Below are 21,228 nucleotides of genomic sequence, written 5' to 3' on the forward strand. Positions count from 1 at the left end.
CCTGTGGTCTTGCAGGATTCTCCGGAATTAGGATAGAATAAGATGGCGTATTTGCACTGTGGACTAACAAGGTCATCTATGTCCTTTGAGACAGAAGTAACTCCCGAGATTTGGAAAACTGATCAATACCATAGAGATTCAGTGGTATTACTGTACAAAGAACAGGGGGCTAAACATTTTGCTGGATCTCCCTTTGAATAGCCTTTGGGATTTGGAGAACAGGGTTCATCTGGCCCTCAGTGAGATGCCTAGCAGCTTTCCTGGTCCCACCTACCCCCCCTTTTTTTCACAAGTATCAAGCATGGATAAGTAAGAATTTGGTCTCTTTTCATGTCACAACTTTTTATCTCTCAAAACAATCATTGTGCACAAGGCACAGAACCCATGCCAGATGTACGACTTTTGAAGGTTCCTGTACCAGCTAAAGACGAGCTTCGACCACCTAGCTTATTTATAGTTTTAAGAGGTACACCCAACATGTGGTCTCAGGATTTAAAAAAAAAAAAAAGAACTGACCTGGAGAGAGAGGAACAACACTCCTTCACTGCTGGTGGAGTGCAAACTCATGCAGCCAATTTGGAGATCAGTATGGCGGTTCCTCAGGAAAATGGGAATCAGTCTACCACAGGACCTGGCAATCCCCCTCTTAGGCATATACCCAAATGATCCACATCCATGCAACAAAGACATCTGTTCAGCTATGTTCATAGCAGCACTATTTGTAATAGTGAGAAGCTGGAAGCAACCTAGATGCCCCTCAACTGAAGAATGGATAAAGAAGATGTGGCACATCTACACAATGGAATACTACTCTGCAGAAAAAAATAATGGAATCTTGAAATTTGCAGGCAACTGGATGGAACTTGAATAAACCATCCTGAGTGAGGTAACAAAAAGAGGAGCATAGTATGTACTCACTCATATATGGATTTTAGACCTAGAGCAAAGGATCACCAGCCTACAATTCACACAGTCAGTAAAGTGCATGCTATTCAAGGATAAGAGCCTAGTTCAGACACCCAAAAACTCAGATAGAAGCCAGGCACAGTAACACAAATTCATAATCGCAGCCCTGAAGAGTAAGAGATGGGCAGATTCAAGGAGCTTATTGGAAAGCCAACCTAATTGAATGAAGAAGCTACAGGTTGAATGAGAGTCCTTGGGTAGTGACCCAGGAAGACCTCTGTGTTGACCACACACACACACACACACACACACACACACACACAGAGAGAGAGAGAGAGAGAGAGAGAGAGAGAGAGAGAGAGAGAGAGAGAGAGGTTGTTAATATCACAGATCCTTTCCATTTACTCAAATTTTCCATCTTCCCACTCACAATGCAGACTGAACAGGTCATTCACTCTTATCATTCTGAGTCATCTCAAGTCCCTGTGCATCGTCCTATATTGCACAGTTATCCCTGACTGCACTCCATGTGGATGCTTCAAGAATGTCTTCATTGTTCTCAGTGAGTCACCTTGTGTCCCTCACCTGACAGAGAGTTGAGGAGTGTCATTAAAACTTCGAATTTGGATCCTGGGCTACTTTGTCACTTATACAACAGTAGTGATTCAGATTTGTTGTTGTTGTTGTTGCAAATGAGTTGAAACTCTAACTTTGGAAAGGAATGAAATTACGCATAGAACATTCTAGGAGGATATAGTCTTCACTTTCAGCCTCGGAAAGACTCCTTTCTATGTTGGGATACATATCACAGAGCCTTGCAAGTTTTCAGAAATAATGTGGCATTGAACTGTGTCTGTGTCTTCTGCATCTGCAGATCCTGTTAATCGGAGATAGAAAATACTCGCCAGGGGAACGGTATCAGTACTGAACACAAACGGACTTCTAGCCATTACTCCCTAAAGCAGTAAATAATTAATGACATAATACCTATGGTATATTATTTTAAGCAATGTAGAGATGACTTAAGGTATTTAGGAGGCTGGGTGTATTGTACTGTAAATAGTTGTATTGTAAATAGTATGCCATTTTATGAAAGGTACCTGAGCATCTGTGGATTTCAATGTCCATAGAAAGTTCTCAAACTGGTCCCCCACAAGTACCAAGGGGTAATGATACAAAAAAAAAAAAAAAAAAAAAAAAAAAAACAAAGGGGCTAATTATTGATACTTATTACGGTTTAAATTTCAAATGTCCCCCAGAGTTCATGCACTGAAGGCTTAGTCCATAATGCATCAGATATGAGGCTTCTGGAAAATGGAGGAAGAGCCTTTGTGAATGGACTGACTCATGGATTCACACATAATAGGCTGTTGGGTGGTGGCAACCCTGAGAGGCGGGGCCTACTTGGGGAAGAAAGCCAATGGGGTATGGCATTGAAAGGCATATTTTGTCCCCAAACCTCTTTTCTCTCCCTTTCTGCTTCTCATCTGCCATGAAGTAAGCAACTTCCATCTTTTGCCATCAGGCCAGGAACAGACTGAAACTTTGCAAAGTCTGAGACCAAACAAACCTTTCTTTCTACATGGATTACCTCAGATGTCTTGTCACAAGAAAGCTGACTACTACAACATGGATAGCAGATGTTTCTACAAAGTCTTTATCCAGCTTCCTTGATGGCTTTGGAAATACAGGGTTCTTTTTGCTTGTACAATGCCTGAGAAAGGAAACACTAAACATTTCAGTGATCAACATGATCCTGTACATTAACAACCAAGCAGCCTTACCATACATACACTGGTACTTTTGAGAGTCACTCCACTCAGACCTCAAATCTCCTGTTTTGTACTTGACAGTTTCTCTCTCTCTCTCTCTCTCTCTCTCTCTCTCTCTCTCTCTCTCTCTCTCTCTCTCTCTCTCTCTGAGAGAGTTGTACAAGCTCCAGTGGTATTTTCCAGACATCTAATGATGCCAAGGCTGAGCAAGTGATGCCAGGTGTCTTTGGGATTAACTTGAAATGGAAGCCATGAGCCTCAACTTTCCCATGGGTGAGTCAAGTTGCTCCCTGAAGATGACAACACCATCTTCTCCCAAACCTCTTTCTTTGCCATCTGCAAATTAGTGATGCTGTGTCTCCCCAAATCTCTTAGCAATAAGTGAGAAAACATCCATGGAAATGCTTGGGAAATGCAAGGTACTTGCAGCTGTATCTCTCTCTCTCTCTCTCTCTCTCTCTCTCTCTCTCTCTCTCTCTCTCTCTCTCTCTCTCTCTGTGTGTGTGTGTGTGTGTGTGTGTGTGTGTGTGTGTTGTAGTATGGACCTGAATATAACAGGACCCAACTCAATGAATGTTCCTTCCCAAAGATGTCTGGCTTGCCAGAGCACAGCCATGCTGACTCAAATCAGAACAAACCAGGACAAAAAAAAAAGTGCTTGCCTTTTGAAAGGTTGATTTTATTAACTATACATTTTAATTTTAATTGTGAGTATTACAACATTTCATTAGAGTATGGTTGATTTAAGTAAATTACTGAGGTTTTTGGTGCCTTGTTAAATGTTCTGTCTACTTTCTGAGCTTTGTCCCAGCTCTGTGTCGGAAGCCATGCCTGGGGCTTGCAAATCTTCAGTCTAGACCTTTGTCTCTTATCCCATGTTGCAGGGTGAAAAAGCCCTTTGGATGTTTGTCCTTCTTGTTGTCCCCATGTTTGGAGGCATTAATCAAGCTATTCTCCAGACTCCTTAGTGAACTATCCACATTTAACTGCTCCTATTATAGCACCTCATCTGCCCTGAAGAAATAATGTTTTAGGCTAGTTTTCAACCTTCTTGCTGATTTCTGCACCTTCAGCTATGAGAGACAATACTGGCAGAATGTTCTGTATATACCCACACATACATACATTGAGCTGCGACACTGGAATAACAATTCTGCCAGTGCTAGAAAGGCTGACCATGCCCACTTTATGAATGAACACATGGTACTTATTATTTAACTCATTCAGCCCAGCCTGGCAGCCTCAGAAAACACAAAAGCCAGACAGATTTCTGCTGTTAGAGCTTCCACCTCTGAGCAAGAACAGCTTGAATTCTGGTAGCTCAAGTGATGTCATGCCTTTGCTGTGACCTGCTCCCAGCCTGTCACATGTATGCATGTATCGGGTCAAGATGGATGCTACTTACATCATTTAAATAAATATTAATAATCACCTTAATCTTAGTAAACCTTTCACATGAGACATTCGAGTCACTACCTGATCATCCAAGCCCCCAGAGAGAAGCAATCACTTTGAAAAGCTGTGAGGATTTCCCTTGCCTCTTGAACCTCATCTGGGCAGGATCTGTGTGACAAGCATCTAGGGAAAGCTAGCTGGGGCTTTAGACAAGTGGGTGGGTAAGTACCATGCATAATCCCACTACAGCTTTGAAATATTGTCCTCCTGAATCCAGTTCTAAATTATTTGCCCTCTGTCTGCCATTACTTTTGAAGTCAGATTTTTTAAAACATTAGAGATAATACCACAATTCAGTGCAGTGTCTATTGAATGCTTATTGTATGCCAAACAAGGAACTTGAACATGGCATTTCTCTGTCCCACTCCACACAAAGACATCACTCTTACTCTTCCAGGAGAGCAACAAGTCTCAGAGGAGCTGCTTGTCTAAGGTCAGGACCTTAAAATGAAATAAATGGTCATATACACATTCAAACTGGTTTGCTTGCATCTAATTTCATGTCAAGTGGATAAACTTACCAATGTCATTTGTGAAAAGCAAATTGCATAGTTAGAAGAAAATTAGGGCATGGGACTATGAGAAGGAGGAGAAGAGAAAGATTGTTTTCTAAAAGTTGAGAGAATGGGGAGCCTATAAAGTGAATTTGATAATCCCTTCCCATCCATCGGATGAGGCTGAATGGGCATCTCATTCATGAGTCATTAGAGCTAGAAGCTTATTTTACACATGAGGAAGCCAAGGAACAGAGAAGGAAGTAACTTGTCCAAGGTTATAATAATCATAAACATTTTCATTATTTCCTCAGAGACTTGTTACCTCTTACTTCTTCACAACATATCTGGGGATATATAGAGACCAAATCTTAAATGAAATAAAGCATTTTACTGTGGCTCACTTCTTTATGTGACCATTGCAGCTCAGTGGTGCTCAATACACAGTCTGCCCTTGCAAACGGAAGTCCCGGAAATCTGACAATTTAGCACAGTGATACCAGCATGATTACTCCCCAGAATCATTGAAACCTTACAGTTTCTAAATCCAAAATGCGAATGTACCATTTTTGGGAGTAGGACTCTTCCTTCAGTTCAGATGCAGTGTCTATGGCTCATGTGCCTCAGGAGGAATTATTGGGTAGTGGATGGGGGCTAGCTGTTTATATGCTGCATCATTTATGGACCATGAACTACACATTGGTCTTTATTGATGAAGATCACATGTTTCACCATTGTCCTAAGTGCCTCAAAGTCACACCTCTACGTGCATGTTGATTGAATGATGCAGATAAATGAATATAAAAATCCAGCTGAGCTTCTCATCAATGGAACAATGGAAAGCAAGGCTCATCATTAACTGTAACATGAACTTGACAAACATGGTATCTATTCCACACCAGTATTATTGTTCCAGGTGCAGAACTGACTGAAGTCTAGGCTTATTGTCTTGAAACATCTGTGTACTTTTTCAGAGACGGTTCTGCCTTGATTTACCAACCAAGAAACAGTCAACGATGGTCAAGACCTCCTGCGCTACTGTCACTCTAAGAAAAAGCAGTGGCATAAAGCAGTGGAAAGATGGTCTAGCTATTCCTTTAAATAGCAATGGAAAAGTTTTTGATATTGTTTTAGTTAAGCCTGTGTCTTCCCATTGACATAAAATTTTCATACTTGATGTTGTGAAGGCTCCACCCACAGCTGAGGTTTTAGAGATGCGATCCTTTACTTTCCCCCATTTGACATTGACTGTTTGCTGTGCTGCTTGGCTAAGAGATGAATATGTCCAAGGTACCATCCTCCCTGGTCTCATAAATTCAGTGACATTACTTAGCTGGGCTAAGACTCCTGGCTCTCAAGTCACATGACCAGGACTCAACTTCCATTCTGGTTTCACTAGTTGTGTGACATTGAATCCAGGTCCTTAACTTCTCAAATTTGTGTGCTGTCAAGTGTGAAGTACAGAAGATGGCAATAACATTTATTATTCCAATGAGATCATACAAATACCTGGTAGCAAATGTGGTAAGCGAAAAAAAAAAAAAAGGTTATCTACTGAGCCTCTTACATTTCTATTGCAATTATTTTTCATACAATAATGTGAACTTAAACTTAGGCAATAGCAATAGAGGCAGTGGGGAATGTTTTCTGAAAGAAAAAATGGGGGATGGGATTTGGGAAGAAATTGGATATTAGGGGGAAAACAGATTCCATATTTTGGTATGAGGGACTGGATAGAGGGATGCACATGTATATAGAGGTGGATGGTATTCTCTGCCTGTGGGTGGCTCTAAAAAGGACATTTACAGAGGAAGTCCATTTGGGTGGAAAATCTGGCACCCAGAAGAGGATATTAAAGTCGCAGCGCATCCAAAAAAGTATTTGATGTGTGGAAAACAATCCAGTGATTGTTTCTACTGTGTTTACTAAATGTGATAACACTAAGGACAGTTTATGGACCTTCTGGAGTATCAGCTTTCGACTTACTAAAATAAATGTCCCAGTCTGGTGAGTGCAACACTTACTTCTAAAGTCCAGTACAACCCAGGCTGTGATTCTCCTGTGGATTGTGTTTGGGTGGCATGACTCCTTTGACAGCATGTGGAATGAAGTTTGACCTATGAAGCCATACAACCCCCGCATGCAGCGATGATGCTATGCCAACACAAAGCCAAGTAAAGACACTATCTACATTTACCTACTCTGATCCCAATTGGCAGCAAACAGCAGCAGAATCTTCCTGCCATAGTGGTCGCGGTTTTCCAGCACTCCGGGGAAGCCATCAATCAAAGCCCTCTTGATGCCAGGATCGTCTGCCTTGAAGTTTTTAAACATGTCCAGGTTTAGCTGGCGGTACTGAAAGTACTGGGCCAAGAGTCTAAAGGCATCAGCTTGGTGAAACTTCCTGGCTCGAAGAAAACGCAGGATGAAGGCATCATCTGTACGTAAAAACCCAATGTCTGGCCTGGTGATGATCATGTCTCTGACCTGTTGTATGTCCTGGTGTAAAACGTCCGGGTTTTCATTCAGTTCCAGGCGGGCTTTCTCTATCGTGTCTGGACTAAGCCCAGCCTGCAAATGTGTCATCTTGGCCGAATTTCCTTTCCAAGCGCTTAAGCTCTGAGGTTTGGGAAGAACAGAAACTGGTCCCATTCACGTGAGAGCGTGCTGAATCCGTGGCCCATTCGACGCTTCTACAAGACTGCCCCCAAAACAAATACGCTGCGAGTCTTCTTTCCGTCCTAGGAAAACAGCCGGACATTCAGGCTCTATGTGGTGGTGGCCAAACTGAGGCCATTGCTTACTGAAAAACAAATGCACACAAGAGAAATAAGAGAGAGATGATGCAGTGAAAATATATGCAAATGAATTGGAGCCTAGATAGAAAACAGTATATTAAAATGTGAGTCCAATGAGTGCATATCCTGTAACTAAACTACATATAATCCTTTAGATAGGACATTTGGCCTTATTATCAACAACTTAAATATTTACTATGCAAATATTTGAAATACATTCACAAAATATTTTAGTTGCAGTGAATGACTCCTTAAGATAATGCTCTTATCTGTGGTCAAGTTAGCAAGAGTACTGTTTTATTAATGAAAGATTTTGTTGTGGTGGTTGTTGCTATAGCGTGATTTATGGGATGGTTCACAGCCTAAATATGACAGACATGGCTGCCATACAATTGATTGTTTCCCATTAGCCTCGTTTCTTAGACAGAAGTATCTCACAGAGAAATCTGCTCCTCGCATCTTTTAAAGGCAGCCATTCACAGCTTCACAATACTAAGAAAATACTAAAGGACACTATAACCTGACTCCAAGGTGCCTAATTAATGGTAAAATTATTGCCACAATGGGGTGTGTTGTGGCAGCCAGGTTCGGGGCTGGAAGGTTGACCTTCAACAAGGGCATCCTGAGAAAGGTTTACCGTCTCACGTGGGATTTGTTATTCTGACTTCTTCTGCTCCAGCAAAGAAACCACAGGCATGCAATGCTCTCAATCTGCCCTCTACCTCATCCATCTGGGCTCTGAAACCTGTCCATTTTCTAACTTATCTTATTGTCCTGAGACACTGTTTCACATAGGATTATTTCCTTTTTTTCCCCCATATGAATGGTAAACAGAAAAAGGAAAGAATATCAGTTGTGTTATTTGCCTTGTCTTTTTATTTCATGTGTTAATGCTTAACCTCTCACGGGTATCTGTCTGAGTTATCCTTCAAGTTCTCAAAACCAAAGGACAGGTGTGTATATGTTTAAAACCATGCTTTGTATGGACCTAGGAGAGCTGGCTCTGCCCTTTGCCTGAGGGAGTCAGTCCTAGCGGCCTGGACTGACCAGCTCAGCTACCACTCAGACCCACACATGTCCTGAGCCTTGGGTTGGCACACTCTAACACCCACTGCACCTATGACAAGCTGGAGCACATGGAGGGACTGGTCCTGAAGAATGATAACCACAGGGTCCCCATGACTCAGGGCACAGGATATCTGAGAGGAGTTTCAGTGAGGGTCCAGTGAAGATGATGGTGTGCCAGACCGAGGACTCAGTGCAATGAATGTTTGCGGAAGGGGCTGATTGGACAAAAGGGTACAAAGTGTGGCACACTGCAACTCCCATTGCCACTAGGATGAGTGAAGTGTTGGAGAGGCAAAAAAGACAGAGGAGAGAGGTAGTTTTGTGTGTGTGTGTGTGTGTGTTGTTTTCGATTAATTAGGGGGAGTTCTTTTAGGGGGCTCTTTGGGGGGCATACTGCAGGAATGACGGGTGGATACAGAGGGGACTGGGAAGTGAGAAGAATTGGATTGCATGATGTGAAATTCCCAAACAATCAATAACAATTCGCGTGCATTGTTTCATAGGTGAACAGTATTTATAGCAAGAGGCAAAATATTCACTTCCCACCTAATCATTATTGGTAGTGCTTCATTACACAAGAGCATTCAAAAGATAAAATGAGTGTCCTGCTTAGATGTCTACAGGTGTTTACATCATGGTGGGGGAGATAAAGAGCACTTGGAGTAACTGATATTCTTTAATATAATAATATAATATAAATATGTGAGAATGTAAAACAGCATTTTAAATGCATTTTCTCTGTAAAATCATGTGTGAATAAGAAACAGTTTTATTTTTCACTAATCTTAAAGTCCCACAATAGTGAATGAAAATAGCACTATGAACTTTTCTGGGACCAATGGAAACTTCAAATCTAGCTAGTTCGATATTCACCCAATGTTACAATTCCTTCTATAACCTCACCACTTCAAAAGGCTGCCTCCTCATTGTGTACTTCCTTCTTCTCATTCATCTGTGCCCTTGCCACAGCCTTAGACACACAGCTGAACAATTTCTCACCAACCAACCAAAGATGGGGGTATAACTGTTATCTAAATGTAGACACTAATGACAGACACTGTGTTGGCTACTTTATGTCAGCTTCAACTAGCTCAAGTCATCTGACAGGAGGGAACCTCAATTGAGAAATTCCTCACATCAGATTGAGCTATAGCCAAGCCAGTTGAGAACTTTCTTAATTAGTAATTGATTTACGTGTCCTAGCCCATGCTGGGAGTGCACTCCTGGCCTGGTGGTCCTAAGTGTTATAAGAAAACAGGTTGAGTAAACAATGTGGAGCAAAGCAGTAAACAGCACCCTTCCGTGGTCTCTGCATCAGCTCCTGCCTCCAGGTTCCTGCTTTCCTTGAGTTCCTGCCTTGGTTTCCCTCAATGGACTATGAGTCAGGATATGTTTAAGCCCTTTCCTCCCCAAGTTACTTTGGGCCATGGTATTTCAACGCAGGATTGGTATCTCTGGCTAAGATAGACATTAAGAATAATGATGATGAAACAGACAGAAACTGGAAGAGTACCAAGCAGTCCAGACAGATGGTCACCTAGTATTGAATGGCATTCAATATTGCTGCATTCGGTATTATTGCATCCATTTCAGTTTCCAGTTTAGGTGACGTCGGTCTGTATTTGATGTTGACTGTTTCCTCCTTAGAGCACCTTCTTCCTCTCTCCTTCTCTGTCCATGTGCATGGGTCACCCCTGCCTCCAGCTCATCCTTTTACCGTGCAAGCTAATGCCAGAATTTTCAGGATCATGCACCATCATCTGTCTGCCTGCACGCAAATAGCTTCAGTCCCAAACTTTCTCCTGATCTCCAGGTTCGTCATTCAGTTGCCCACTGAGAATCCCTCTACAGATATCCTACAGAGTCTATAAATATATTGTGTTCAAAACTGAACTAATAGTTCTCTCCATGAGTTTGATCCTCCAGATCCATCTCTTTGTGCATGACATCATCTCCCATGCAGATTGACACACTAGAAATCCGAGAGTCAACTCTTATTTCACCCTCCCCTCACTATCTTTACCAGGCTTTTTAAAAAGCTCTCAGATCTGCCCATCTTCCCAACTCCACAATTGCTGGCATAACTGAGACCATCACCACTCCAGTGTTTAGATCGGAAAGAGGCTTCCTCCAGCAGCCTTTGCTGGCAAACTATGAGTTCCTGTATTCCCATTATCCTCGGCATTACAACAGAAACACACTGTGATCATCATCCATTGTTAGCTTCCAGCCCCCTGTCATTCTTCAGAACTCCGTATGAAAGTCTCTTTCCCCAGGAAACCCTCCCAACCTCAGTAATCAGAAATCAAATGGCCCCCACACACTTAACTACACCATGTTCACTCCTCCCCTTTATGCAGAATCTCCTATAAAAGGGGGCGTGGATCCTCAGTATGTGTGACATAAACAGCGTCAGCTCTGTGGGCGAAGAAGTTCATTGTGGCCACTGACATTGTTTTCAGTGCCTAGACCAGGGCACACGGCAACAGATGGGACTAGTTATACAAAGCGTCAATGAAAACAGCAGACATAATACTGTTTTTACAAATCAGTGCATCCCCCGTGTCTGGAGTGGGCTATTTTCCCTTAAATAAAGCCTTGTAGCCAACTTTTAATTCCATCCCTCACCTCCACAGAATCCCCGCGTCCCCAGGGAATTTCCCCTAGGCACATTATATTTCCGATCATGGTCTCACTGAAGCATTCTGGGTAATGTTCACAGTTCCAAGCCAAGGAGCACAGTACTAAGAGCACAAAGCATAGCAGCTGCTTGTTCCCTGAAGAAGATTTAAAGCTGCTTTGGAGCAAGTTACTTACCTCACAGTTCAGGGAACTCAACGTTGTTTCCCAGATAAATTACTATGGGTTCAAGGGGGGAATTGAAGTTGCATTTTTCATGCCCTGCCTCCATACAGAGCTATGCCTCCAAACTATAATATCTGAAATAAATTTGCTCCAATCTACATCTTTATTCTGTGCTTAGCATGCAACAGAAGCTTCTGGTGAGAACAGTCCAGCCAGGGTCATCGGATTGCATCCTTAAAATTATATACATACCTACATACATACATAAATATATATATATTTCATTAACGGTAAATCCTTCATACCAGAATCCTGAACAGTCTGCTATTTAAATAACACCAATCAATGCTAGTTAAGGTACAAGAAAAGCTATGTGGAGAATGTTTATCACAATGTAGCATTTTCAATCAACCACAAGCTTTAGTTCTCACTTGACTTTTCCAAACTATAAATAGGTTACATTGGACTTGATGTCCTACTCATCAGTGAGAATGGTTTCTTTTCCTGATGGTATTCACAATAATGATAATAGCTATAATAGCTTTATTTATTATCACGTTGTTTGTTATGTCCCAGACACTCGGTTATTCTCTTTATATGCTACAATGCTTTTTAGAGTAACTATATGAAATGAGTAGGAATTGAGATGCAAAGAAATTAAATGACTTGCCAAGAGACAGACGCTGAATGATAGTCTAAATAATATCTCTGCTACGGTCTCCATTCTTGTGCTCGTTTGCCTCTGCTGTGGAGCAGAGGTCTGCATATTTGCTATTTAACATCTGTATGGCATCCCTCATTCCTCCTCCATACCAAGGCTGCTATGAACCCCAATCTGTCTCTGGGTTGCCAGGCTTTCTTAGACAGTCTAGTGTTGCACCTTACAGATAGGTACCCGCTACCTTCATCCTCTTTTAACGTCGTGGAGTGACTAGGGCCTCACAGATTGCCAATCTTGGCATCACCAGTAAAGTCTGCTCACCAACCAGAGAGGGAGCTTTAGGCAGGTGCACAAAACAGCTCTGCCCGGTGCTGGAGGGTCACACGTGGCTTTGTATTCTGAAACAGGAGAATTTCTTGGGAGGCCAAGTTGGAGAATACCTGTACTTACAATCCATTCATTTTTGTAATAAACTAGAAATCTGAGTCTCTACTGTTTGTTGTTTAAATTCTTGACATCCATGGATTCCAACTATTCACTTAACTCAAAAAATACAATAAATACATCTATGTACATAATACACAATTCAGTCTTAAGGAAGTGTAAATGTACACCACTTTTTATCTTTACGAAGAGTAATAAAAAGTCCTTCAAAGAAGTATAGCTTTTCAAGCATAATCGATGTCAGCTCTTTTATCACCTATTATTCTCATCTATTTTATTATCATCTTCAAAAGCCTACATTTTCAATAACTGGGTGGGGGAATCAGAACAATTGTAGCAATGTCCTCTCCAAAAATATAGACCATTTCAAGCATTTTATATCAATTATCTTTTGCTTTGTTACAATGATCCTTCCATGTGTAGAAGAAAGATAATTTCCTGAGAAATGTAAATCAAAATCATGTGGAATAAGACAAGTGAAGGCGCTTATGAAATAAAAAGAGCTCTTCCATTGGGTGTGATATTCTTGTTAATGTCATAATTATGTTGTCTCCAGATAAATAAAAAAGTATGAGATGCATACTAGCTGCCGAGCTGGCTTAAAGTCAAGTAATGAGCTAGCAGTGGCATTGTGAAAGAGACAAATATCTGTGGGTGCTAGTTAGGTGCCAAGGGCTTTAACATTGTATTATCTAATTTCCAGCCGGTTTTTAAAGTTAGATTGTTAGTTATTAGGTGAAATGGAGAGATTGAGAGCTTAGACCAAAATACGGTTAAAAAGGAAAAGCCTTCATACCTCCAATTACCTCACCATATTTGTTCATGGCTACATGTCGTCTATGAAGAGGTGCATCTTTAACAACAAACTCTTGTCAACAGTACCCTAACTCACTCACTCACTCTCTCACTTACATCAAGCACTAAAATTGGAGAGGGAGTATTGTTGTCATGATCAGAAAGATAATGTCTATAAAGCTCACTAGGCATAGTGGCTAAATTTATAATCACAAGATTCAAAAGGCTAAGGCAAAAGGGTTATGAATTTTAGGCCAGTGTGGAATACAAAATTAGATCTTGTCTCAACAATAACAAAACCCTAAGAGACTTTAATATTGTTTGAGATATATGAACATAAATCACTATTAAATAAAACTCCAGGTCAGTGTGACTGCTGTGTGAATTTCACATAAATATTAATATAAATATAAAATGAAAAACTCATGTTTATTTTGTGAGCTCTTTTCTTTTATCAAAGGGTGAAAATGAATCTTTATGGTAAGCACTACCTAGACAAAAGTCTAATCAAGTACATCCATCCATTAGCACAAATGAAGATTTTTACAAATTTTAAACATGTGTTCTCTAAAACCTCATTGTAAATATTTAAACTACACACACACACACACACACACACACACACACACACACACACACACACATTCACCTAGAAATGCTAAAGAGAGTTTTAATTTATTTGCTTTGTTTTATCTTTTAATTATTTATTGGGTTTTGTTTTTGTTTTTGTTGTTATTATTTTTGTTTTTACAAGTCTTTCTACATAGCTCTAACCGGCTTCTGGTTTACAATCCTCTGGCTTCAGCCTCTTGAGTGTTGGTATTACAGCTGTGTGCCACACCCAGCTCAAAAGGAATTTCTATACCAAATGAAATGAAAGTACATGTTACTGGAACATCTAGACCAATGTTTGCAATCACACTGACAGTGTTTCTTCTTCTGGGTGGCTCTTTCTGAGGTGTTCTCTGAGCACTAGCATGTTCCCTTACTGCTAGTGGGACCCACACCTCAGCGCTTGTTAATTGCACATTCAGAATATGTCATTCTTTGAAAGGCTCTTTGCAGTTGTTGGGTTTTCAGAGGGTTGTTGTGGCCTGCACAACTTCCTCCTTTGCAAAGACAAAGAGGCCGAAGCCCTGTTAGAAACAACGTGTTGCTGTCTGCGTTGACTTTCATCAAACATTAGCCAACTTGCAGATAGAACCTCTCAGTTCCAGGGGCAGAGAGACAAGTCTGGAAAGATGGACAGGAGACCTTTAATTATCAGAAAGTGTAGTGTGATCAGGATTTAGGCCTGGCTCACTGTCAACATTCCATCACCTTTAGCTCAGCCCTAACCCAGGGCTTTCTCCCGTCCCATAAATATTCATTGTGTCGACTCCCTTGGATCCTTTTAAAATAGCAGCCAAACACTCTGTCATGTGCTTCCACTTGCCCCTGCTCTTGAGAAAGGTTAAAAGTAAATTGCGATGAGTTCCATCAATGTGGAGACAAGGAGAACTTCTTACCCAAAATAGATGCCAGATTGAAGTGAGGATAGGCCAGGCCTCAGGTACAGTGAAGCTATTTGGCAGAGAGCTGACTCCTGTGATCTAGAACAACATTCTGTCATCGTTTATAATTTTAGATGGCTGTGTGACAATGAAAGAAAGGGGCTAGACAAGCAGGAGAATAGCAGAGTGCCCTTCTGCCTCTCTGCTGGGTTAGGCTGGAAAGTTTTCGCTAGAGTAACTCTTTCTCACCAGGGTATCTATGAAAAGAGAGTGCATGGGGAGGAGGTGATAAAGATGTGGGAAATTAGACTGAAATGTCTTCATAGGATGTCTCTCTGCCTTAGGACTGCAAGCAGTTGGCACTCATATGCCCAAAGCAGATCAGATTTGGTAGGCATATCATTGGGAGTGAAAGATAGAATGGGAAATGCTTGACTATTTGATCCTCAAAAGAAGAATGTATTTTCCCCAAAATTAACTCTATTATTTGATAAAAATTAATCTGGAGATATAAGAAAGATGGGGCTCCCCAAATTCTCCTTCTCACTTTATTTTTCGGGACATCTATGTAACTGGGACTCTTCTTGTGGATATGGTTGGGACAATAATGCCTGTAGCAAGGATCAGAATGGAGAAAACTCCCAGACAAAAGTGGAATGGAAAAGGTTGCTTTGGGGTCAGGTACGAGGAAAGAAGAACTCCTTCAACTTGCCCTCAACTGAACATGTGACTTTTGAGCTCTCACGACTTCAGAAAGTAGAATGGCTTGGATTTTGTTTCAAAGAAGCTTGATAACTAATTACACCTGGAGGTACAAAATTTAAACAAGAGGGTAACTGTTGTCTGTCCGTCTTCAAGAGAACACCATTCATGACGTTAAGTGAAATAAGCCAGTGCACAGAAAAACAAGCGCTGTCCCTCGCTTATAAGGGACAAAAACATTGATTTGATAAAAGAGAATAATAATTGAGTCTGGAAAGGGGAGGAGGGATGGGTGAGGGGGAGAAGTGAGACTATTGTTAGATTAGAGCAACAAGCTTCAGGGTTCCAGAGACCGGTGGGACAATTATAGCTTACAGTGACTTATATCTTAAAGCCAGCAGAAGCGTAGGAAGGTTCTCCATACAAAGAACTGACAATTAACCTGATTTGACATGCACGTTATATACAGCCATCTAAAGATTACACTGTGTCCCCAAAATATGCCTAACTACTATGTATCAATCGAGATTTTTCACCCAAAGTGGCCTATTAATCAGTAGCAGCCTCAGAATTTCACAGGTTATTGGAAACAGGGACCACAGAGATGCACTTCTGACTCACTGACTAAGCGATAAAATCAGACTTGAGAAGCAATGATCCCAAAGGGCTGAGGCGAAAGGCCTGCTCCAAGGCAAATCTCAAAATGTCTGTGTTTTCAAAAGTACCACGTTGTTAGTAGAAGGCTAACTAAGCACATCACTAGGGCATCCATTCCCATGCGCAGCTGCACCCATGGCAGCTTACTGTGTCACCCTATGAATTACACCCACACACGCTTGCACACTACATAGCATCTAAGGACGGAGAAGAGAGATCTCTCCTCAGAAGGAAGGCAAAAGGGAAGAGAAGAAAGAGGATTGGGGAAGGAGAGGGAGGGAAAGAAAAAGAGAGCGAGAAAGAAAGCGAATGAAAGAAAAAGAAAGTATGGGGGAAATGCCAAGCGACTCTGTTTTGAGAAGTTTGCTTGTATAGCTTGTAACGTGAGCCCCTCCATCATCTCTTGGCCCACAACTTTGTCCTTGTGTCCCCTAAAACAATAAAATACAGAGCACCAAGTGGCCTAGACATGTGACACACATAAAGGTCTGGAAGTTTACACAGTACATCTGAGCAACAATGGAATCTCAATCCAGAAGGAACAAAAATTGGAAAGGGATAGCCAGACATCTATGCCATATCTAAAAATCAAAGGTTAGGCTGTGAGTGCCCAAGTCAGAGTATATCCATCCCAACACATGTAGGGAAATTCTTCCTAGCTCAGAATTCAAGTTAAACAAAAGCTCCCAGGAAATTAGGCTATCACTAAGAGCACTTTCCATAATATTTCCTGACATAGACCAAGTCCATAGACAGAAAACAGCACAGGACAGCCTGATGGAGAAAACTCAGAGGAGGTGGGAAATAATGAACTCATGTCTGAACACATAAGGGTTCAATTTGGGGCAGACAGTGTCTGGCCAGTTGGTTTAGCCAGACAGAACATGAACTTCCTTTAAGCTAAGTATAACTTGGATTCTCTAGAGAGATACAGCACTCGGGCTGATGAGGGTTGCAGACTTGTGGTCATTGACACTGTGCGCCTTCTTGTGAGGCTTCATTCCAGTGAAATCTGGATATGAGTGATAACGATCACAACAATAACTATTTGGGAGAGGGTGCAAAAGGAAGGATGGGCCAGCTCTCTTGACAACCCTGGGGGTGTTTCTGAGTTCCTACCTATATACAAGCTTTGTATCACCCCCCCTCCATGCTGCTTTGCCTCCTCTGTCCAAGTCACAGTGTCACAACAGCAGGAAAGATCAAAGCCAGCCAGAGTCCACTTAAGAAGGATAGCTTTGCAACAAGGGAGTTGTTGAAGTCAGGGGCAGATGTCTCAGAGATGATAGGGTGTCTCTCTTGTCGAGCCAAAAGATGTAAGCAGACATAACCAGTTCAAGATATCATCTTTTAGGGAGTGAGCCTTCCAGCTGTGCACACAGATTCTAAAATTCTGTTCCTTTCCCGTTCTGTAAGTTTGTCTACAGAAAGGGCACTGTGCTGAAAATAAAAAACATATTCCTGTTCACCTTTAAATTAGTTTTTAAATGAGGAGGTTTTGTTATTAGCATTACGAAAGATAAACAACCCTAACTAAAATAATAAGTGTGGAAGCCTCAACAGTATCACAAAATAAAAATTAACGAGCTCAGCATAATATTTCAGAGAGGGAGAAGAAGCATTGCTTTAGAGACAGGTGCCTGCAAATCTCCCTGAGGCAGCACTGTTCTGCAATCTCACCAGCCTTAGGGAACTGTATTAAGCACCAGCAGACAGTGGCTCTGGAGGATTTGCATCCCGGGCCTGTGTTTCTGGTGAAGCAGCTCAAATTGGCAACATGTGCATAGCTTTCAGCCCCCTGGTCTGGACCATTCTTTGCACATAGATAAGGGTATTTTAAGACGTCTTTTTCCCAGAGACTTGAGAGCTCTTGTTTGTTGTGAATATTATCAATCTGAAGACAGTAGTAGGTGATATATTTTACCAAATATATTCACTGATTTTCTTGGTTTGAGCTTAAAAACGAGTAAAATTTAGAGCTGTGCTTTTAACTTTATGAAATTAGTAACAGTAAGCAAACTCTACATGATGCTACTATTCCTCATTCTGAAGATAGTTGAGCATGAATTTTTGCACAAAGCTTCTTCCAGGACATATCCGTCTGTGAGTCTCTTTACTTTGGGTGGTGCCTCTAAAGATGAGCAAGAACAGAACTTGCTTCACTGTCCCTTTTCCAAGAGGCAGATTAAATGAACCAAGTGACCAGCGACCTGACAACATCTCTACTTAGGTACAACACGCATAAATTAAGATGCCAGTTTTACAAAAAACAACAACTTGCAAAAACAACAACAGCAACAAAAGAAACTATAATACTTTGCAGTTCAGTACAATAGAATCTAAGAGTCCCTTTCAACACATCCATGACAGGTGCAAGCACTTGTTTGCTGTTGTTGGTTAGCTCTTACAAAGCAAATGATCCTGGTTAAATCAAAGAGGTGCCGTGACCTAGGACTGGGCCATCAGGTCCAAATTAATGAGCTGTTTGAAAGGTGTTCCCACTCCCCATTGGCTTTGATAGAAGACGATAGCACTGTAAAACAGAGCCAGGCAAACCCACAGTTACATAAAATGCCTTTTCAATTTCTGCACTCTATTACCCTTTACTATTCTAGGAAAAATGGTGTTATTGCCTGATTACTGAAAAAGCACACGAAAACCTCTCCTCCCAAATCTGAGCCAGTCCTTGACTAGTGATGAACAAAGCCAGGCCATCTGCTCAGAATATCATTACCACTTTGGCCGTTTGGGCAAGGGATATGTCTGTTCTCTTTCCAAGAGAGGTTTAAGATTGGGAAATTGAAATAAGTATTCAAGAAGAAACGTTTTTAGTAAATAGAATTTCCTGGTGAAAGGCTTATTTTTTACGTTCTCACTATCACCATTTTAATTTTTCATTTTGGCCACAGAGTTAACCTTGGGGTTTTCATTTTGTAGAACCTTAAAAAAAACTTAATTCCAGAGTTTCTACAGTAAATGCTTAGGAAGAAAACATCCATGTGGGTGCTGTGAGTCACCCATCACCCCCACACTGCTTCCTGCTGACTCTCCATTGGAAAACCAGAATATCGGGGCTGAGCTAACATTTCTTCCTGGAATCACACTATGCCTCAGGCCATGTTAATTCCCTGAACTAAACAGTCTCTAGTCTGCTGAAAGGCAGCTGGCTAACTGCTGGTGTCTGGCAAGTCCCCATCTGTCCCCTTTCTGGGGTCTCTGCCTGCTGCCTCCACTTTCCCTTTCTCTCAAGCAGGCGTCTCTCTTTGTTTTCAGGGGTCTCTCCACCTGAACTTTCCCTTCTATGCCTGTGAACTTGAGCTCTTTCCTTTCTACCTTGTGGACCTCAGGCTTTGTCTAAGTGACCAGACACAGTTGCGTGGACTGTAGTTACCGCGCCGGTGATGGTGGAGATGATGACGCCGATGGTGGAGCTAGGGTGCTGATGGCTGGGGAGCGCAGGCTGGGGAGCGTGGCAGGAGGAAGGACCGCGGAGGTGGCAGAAAGTGGGGTGCGGAAGGGATGGAGCTGGAGCGCAGTGGGATTGCAGATGGGAGCTGTCCACGCGCCCAAGTGCTGAAACGCCGCAGCCATGGCACCGCTAGAGCGGGGACAGGCTGGGAGGCGCTGAGAACACAGAAGGAAGAAAAAGGCAACAAATACCTTCACACCGCCGCCCAGGCTTGCTTTGAGAATGTGTTCCTGCAGGTGTCCTCGCGGCTGAACTGGGTGGGTGAGATCCCCTATCCTGGCAGTTGGAGCTCAGATTTCTCTAGAAAGCTGTGAATGAGAGCCGGGCTGCACCGGGCTGTGATTTGGGTAGGAGGCGTGTGCGCCAGAGACTCTGTCCTTCTATACCAAGCCTGGCTTTCCCCTGGGTCCTAAATGCCTCCGCAGGTTGTTCTCACCCATTCCAGCAATACAATACTAAGAATTGTTGTAATTTGTTAACACCTAGGACAAAAGTATAGAAAACTATCACTCCCCACATTTAGAGAAGAATCTTTTAGACAATTTATTTCAAGTTCATAAATAGACCAGGTCCTGTATATGTAAAATCTGACAGACGACAGAGCATCATATTCCTATGGGGAGGGTCATTATTTTAGTAGCAAACGACATTCAGAAAACGGGCTTAGGAAAAAGCTTAAATTAAGGCACTATCTTGTTAAAATAAATATACATAAGTTAAATCTTCCAATGAAAATTAAAACACTTGCCAAATAACTAAAAGACAGGTAGTTTGCTAATCTTAGGCTATGAAACATTTTCTAAACAGAATAATAAAATAAATCACAAGAAATGGGTAAACAAGTTTGAAAGCATAAATATTTCTTAATGTCAAAATTGTTAATATAAATTGTCACTTGGAAAAACCACAGCAAATATGTGTTTCATGCATAAATATTTCAAAACAAAAAGAAAAATGCTGAAGAACCAACAAGCATATTTTAAAAATCAACTTCACCACTGAAAAGAATGTGAAATTTAATATAGCACCAAGGAATAACAAAAGAAGGAAAGAAAAATTAAAGAGCAATGATGTGTGATTTGGAATGAAAATATTAAACCCACACAGAATCCTATATACTGCTAATATTCTACTGAAAGTGCAACCTTCCTACAGAACCACTTCCAGATGTATTTCAAGAGTCCTAAAATGTACAAGACATCCAATCTTGTAATTCCATTCAGCACTTTGTGTAAAGATTTACACATATAAATTTTTGATAAAAACTATCAAAATGGTAAACTCAATTTTATACAGAAGGCAACATTTTCCACATCAAAGCTACATTTCTGAAGAATGAAGACAAACAGAAATGCTTGCAAAAATAACAACGAAGGAGACAAGGCATAAATGTAGCATCCAGCCTCTGCCTCTTAGGTTGGCAAGATCACAGGGTGGAATGAAGACATAATAAGTAAATGTGCTTTTCACTAGGGTGACTCAGTTCTATTCCATGTATTTGCCTAAATTTACCACATTTATTTAAAAGCTGAAAACTTGTGAGTCTCTTTCCAATATTCTTATTATGTTGTTCACCAAGACTATAATAATCTTCCAGCTCTTACATGGTACTTGCTCCCCCTCCTTCCCTCCCTCCCTCCCTCTCTTCCTTCCTCCTTTTATCCATGCATCCTTCTCTCTGTCTCTCCCTCTCCTCTCTCTCTCATAGG

At 41.4% G+C, this 21,228-nt stretch overlaps 1 protein-coding gene across 1 annotated transcript in view; it reads right to left on the reverse strand.

Annotated features, from left to right (window-relative positions):
• The window catches only part of Clvs1 (clavesin 1), a 176,785-nt gene extending 156,884 nt beyond the window's left edge, over positions 1-19,901 (reverse strand). Inside the window, exons 1-2 of the mRNA XM_051197367.1 lie at positions 19,711-19,901; positions 6,825-7,430 (exon numbers count right to left, since the gene is read on the reverse strand). Coding sequence (XP_051053324.1) covers positions 6,825-7,279 — 455 coding nt within the window. The 5' untranslated portion in view covers positions 7,280-7,430; positions 19,711-19,901. The remainder of the gene's footprint in view (positions 1-6,824; positions 7,431-19,710) is intronic.
• Between the last annotated feature and the right edge of the window lie 1,327 nt (positions 19,902-21,228).

Source organism: Phodopus roborovskii, unplaced genomic scaffold (genome assembly GCF_943737965.1).
Source record: "Phodopus roborovskii unplaced genomic scaffold, PHOROB, whole genome shotgun sequence".
In the NCBI taxonomy this organism is placed as follows: domain Eukaryota; kingdom Metazoa; phylum Chordata; class Mammalia; order Rodentia; family Cricetidae; genus Phodopus; species Phodopus roborovskii.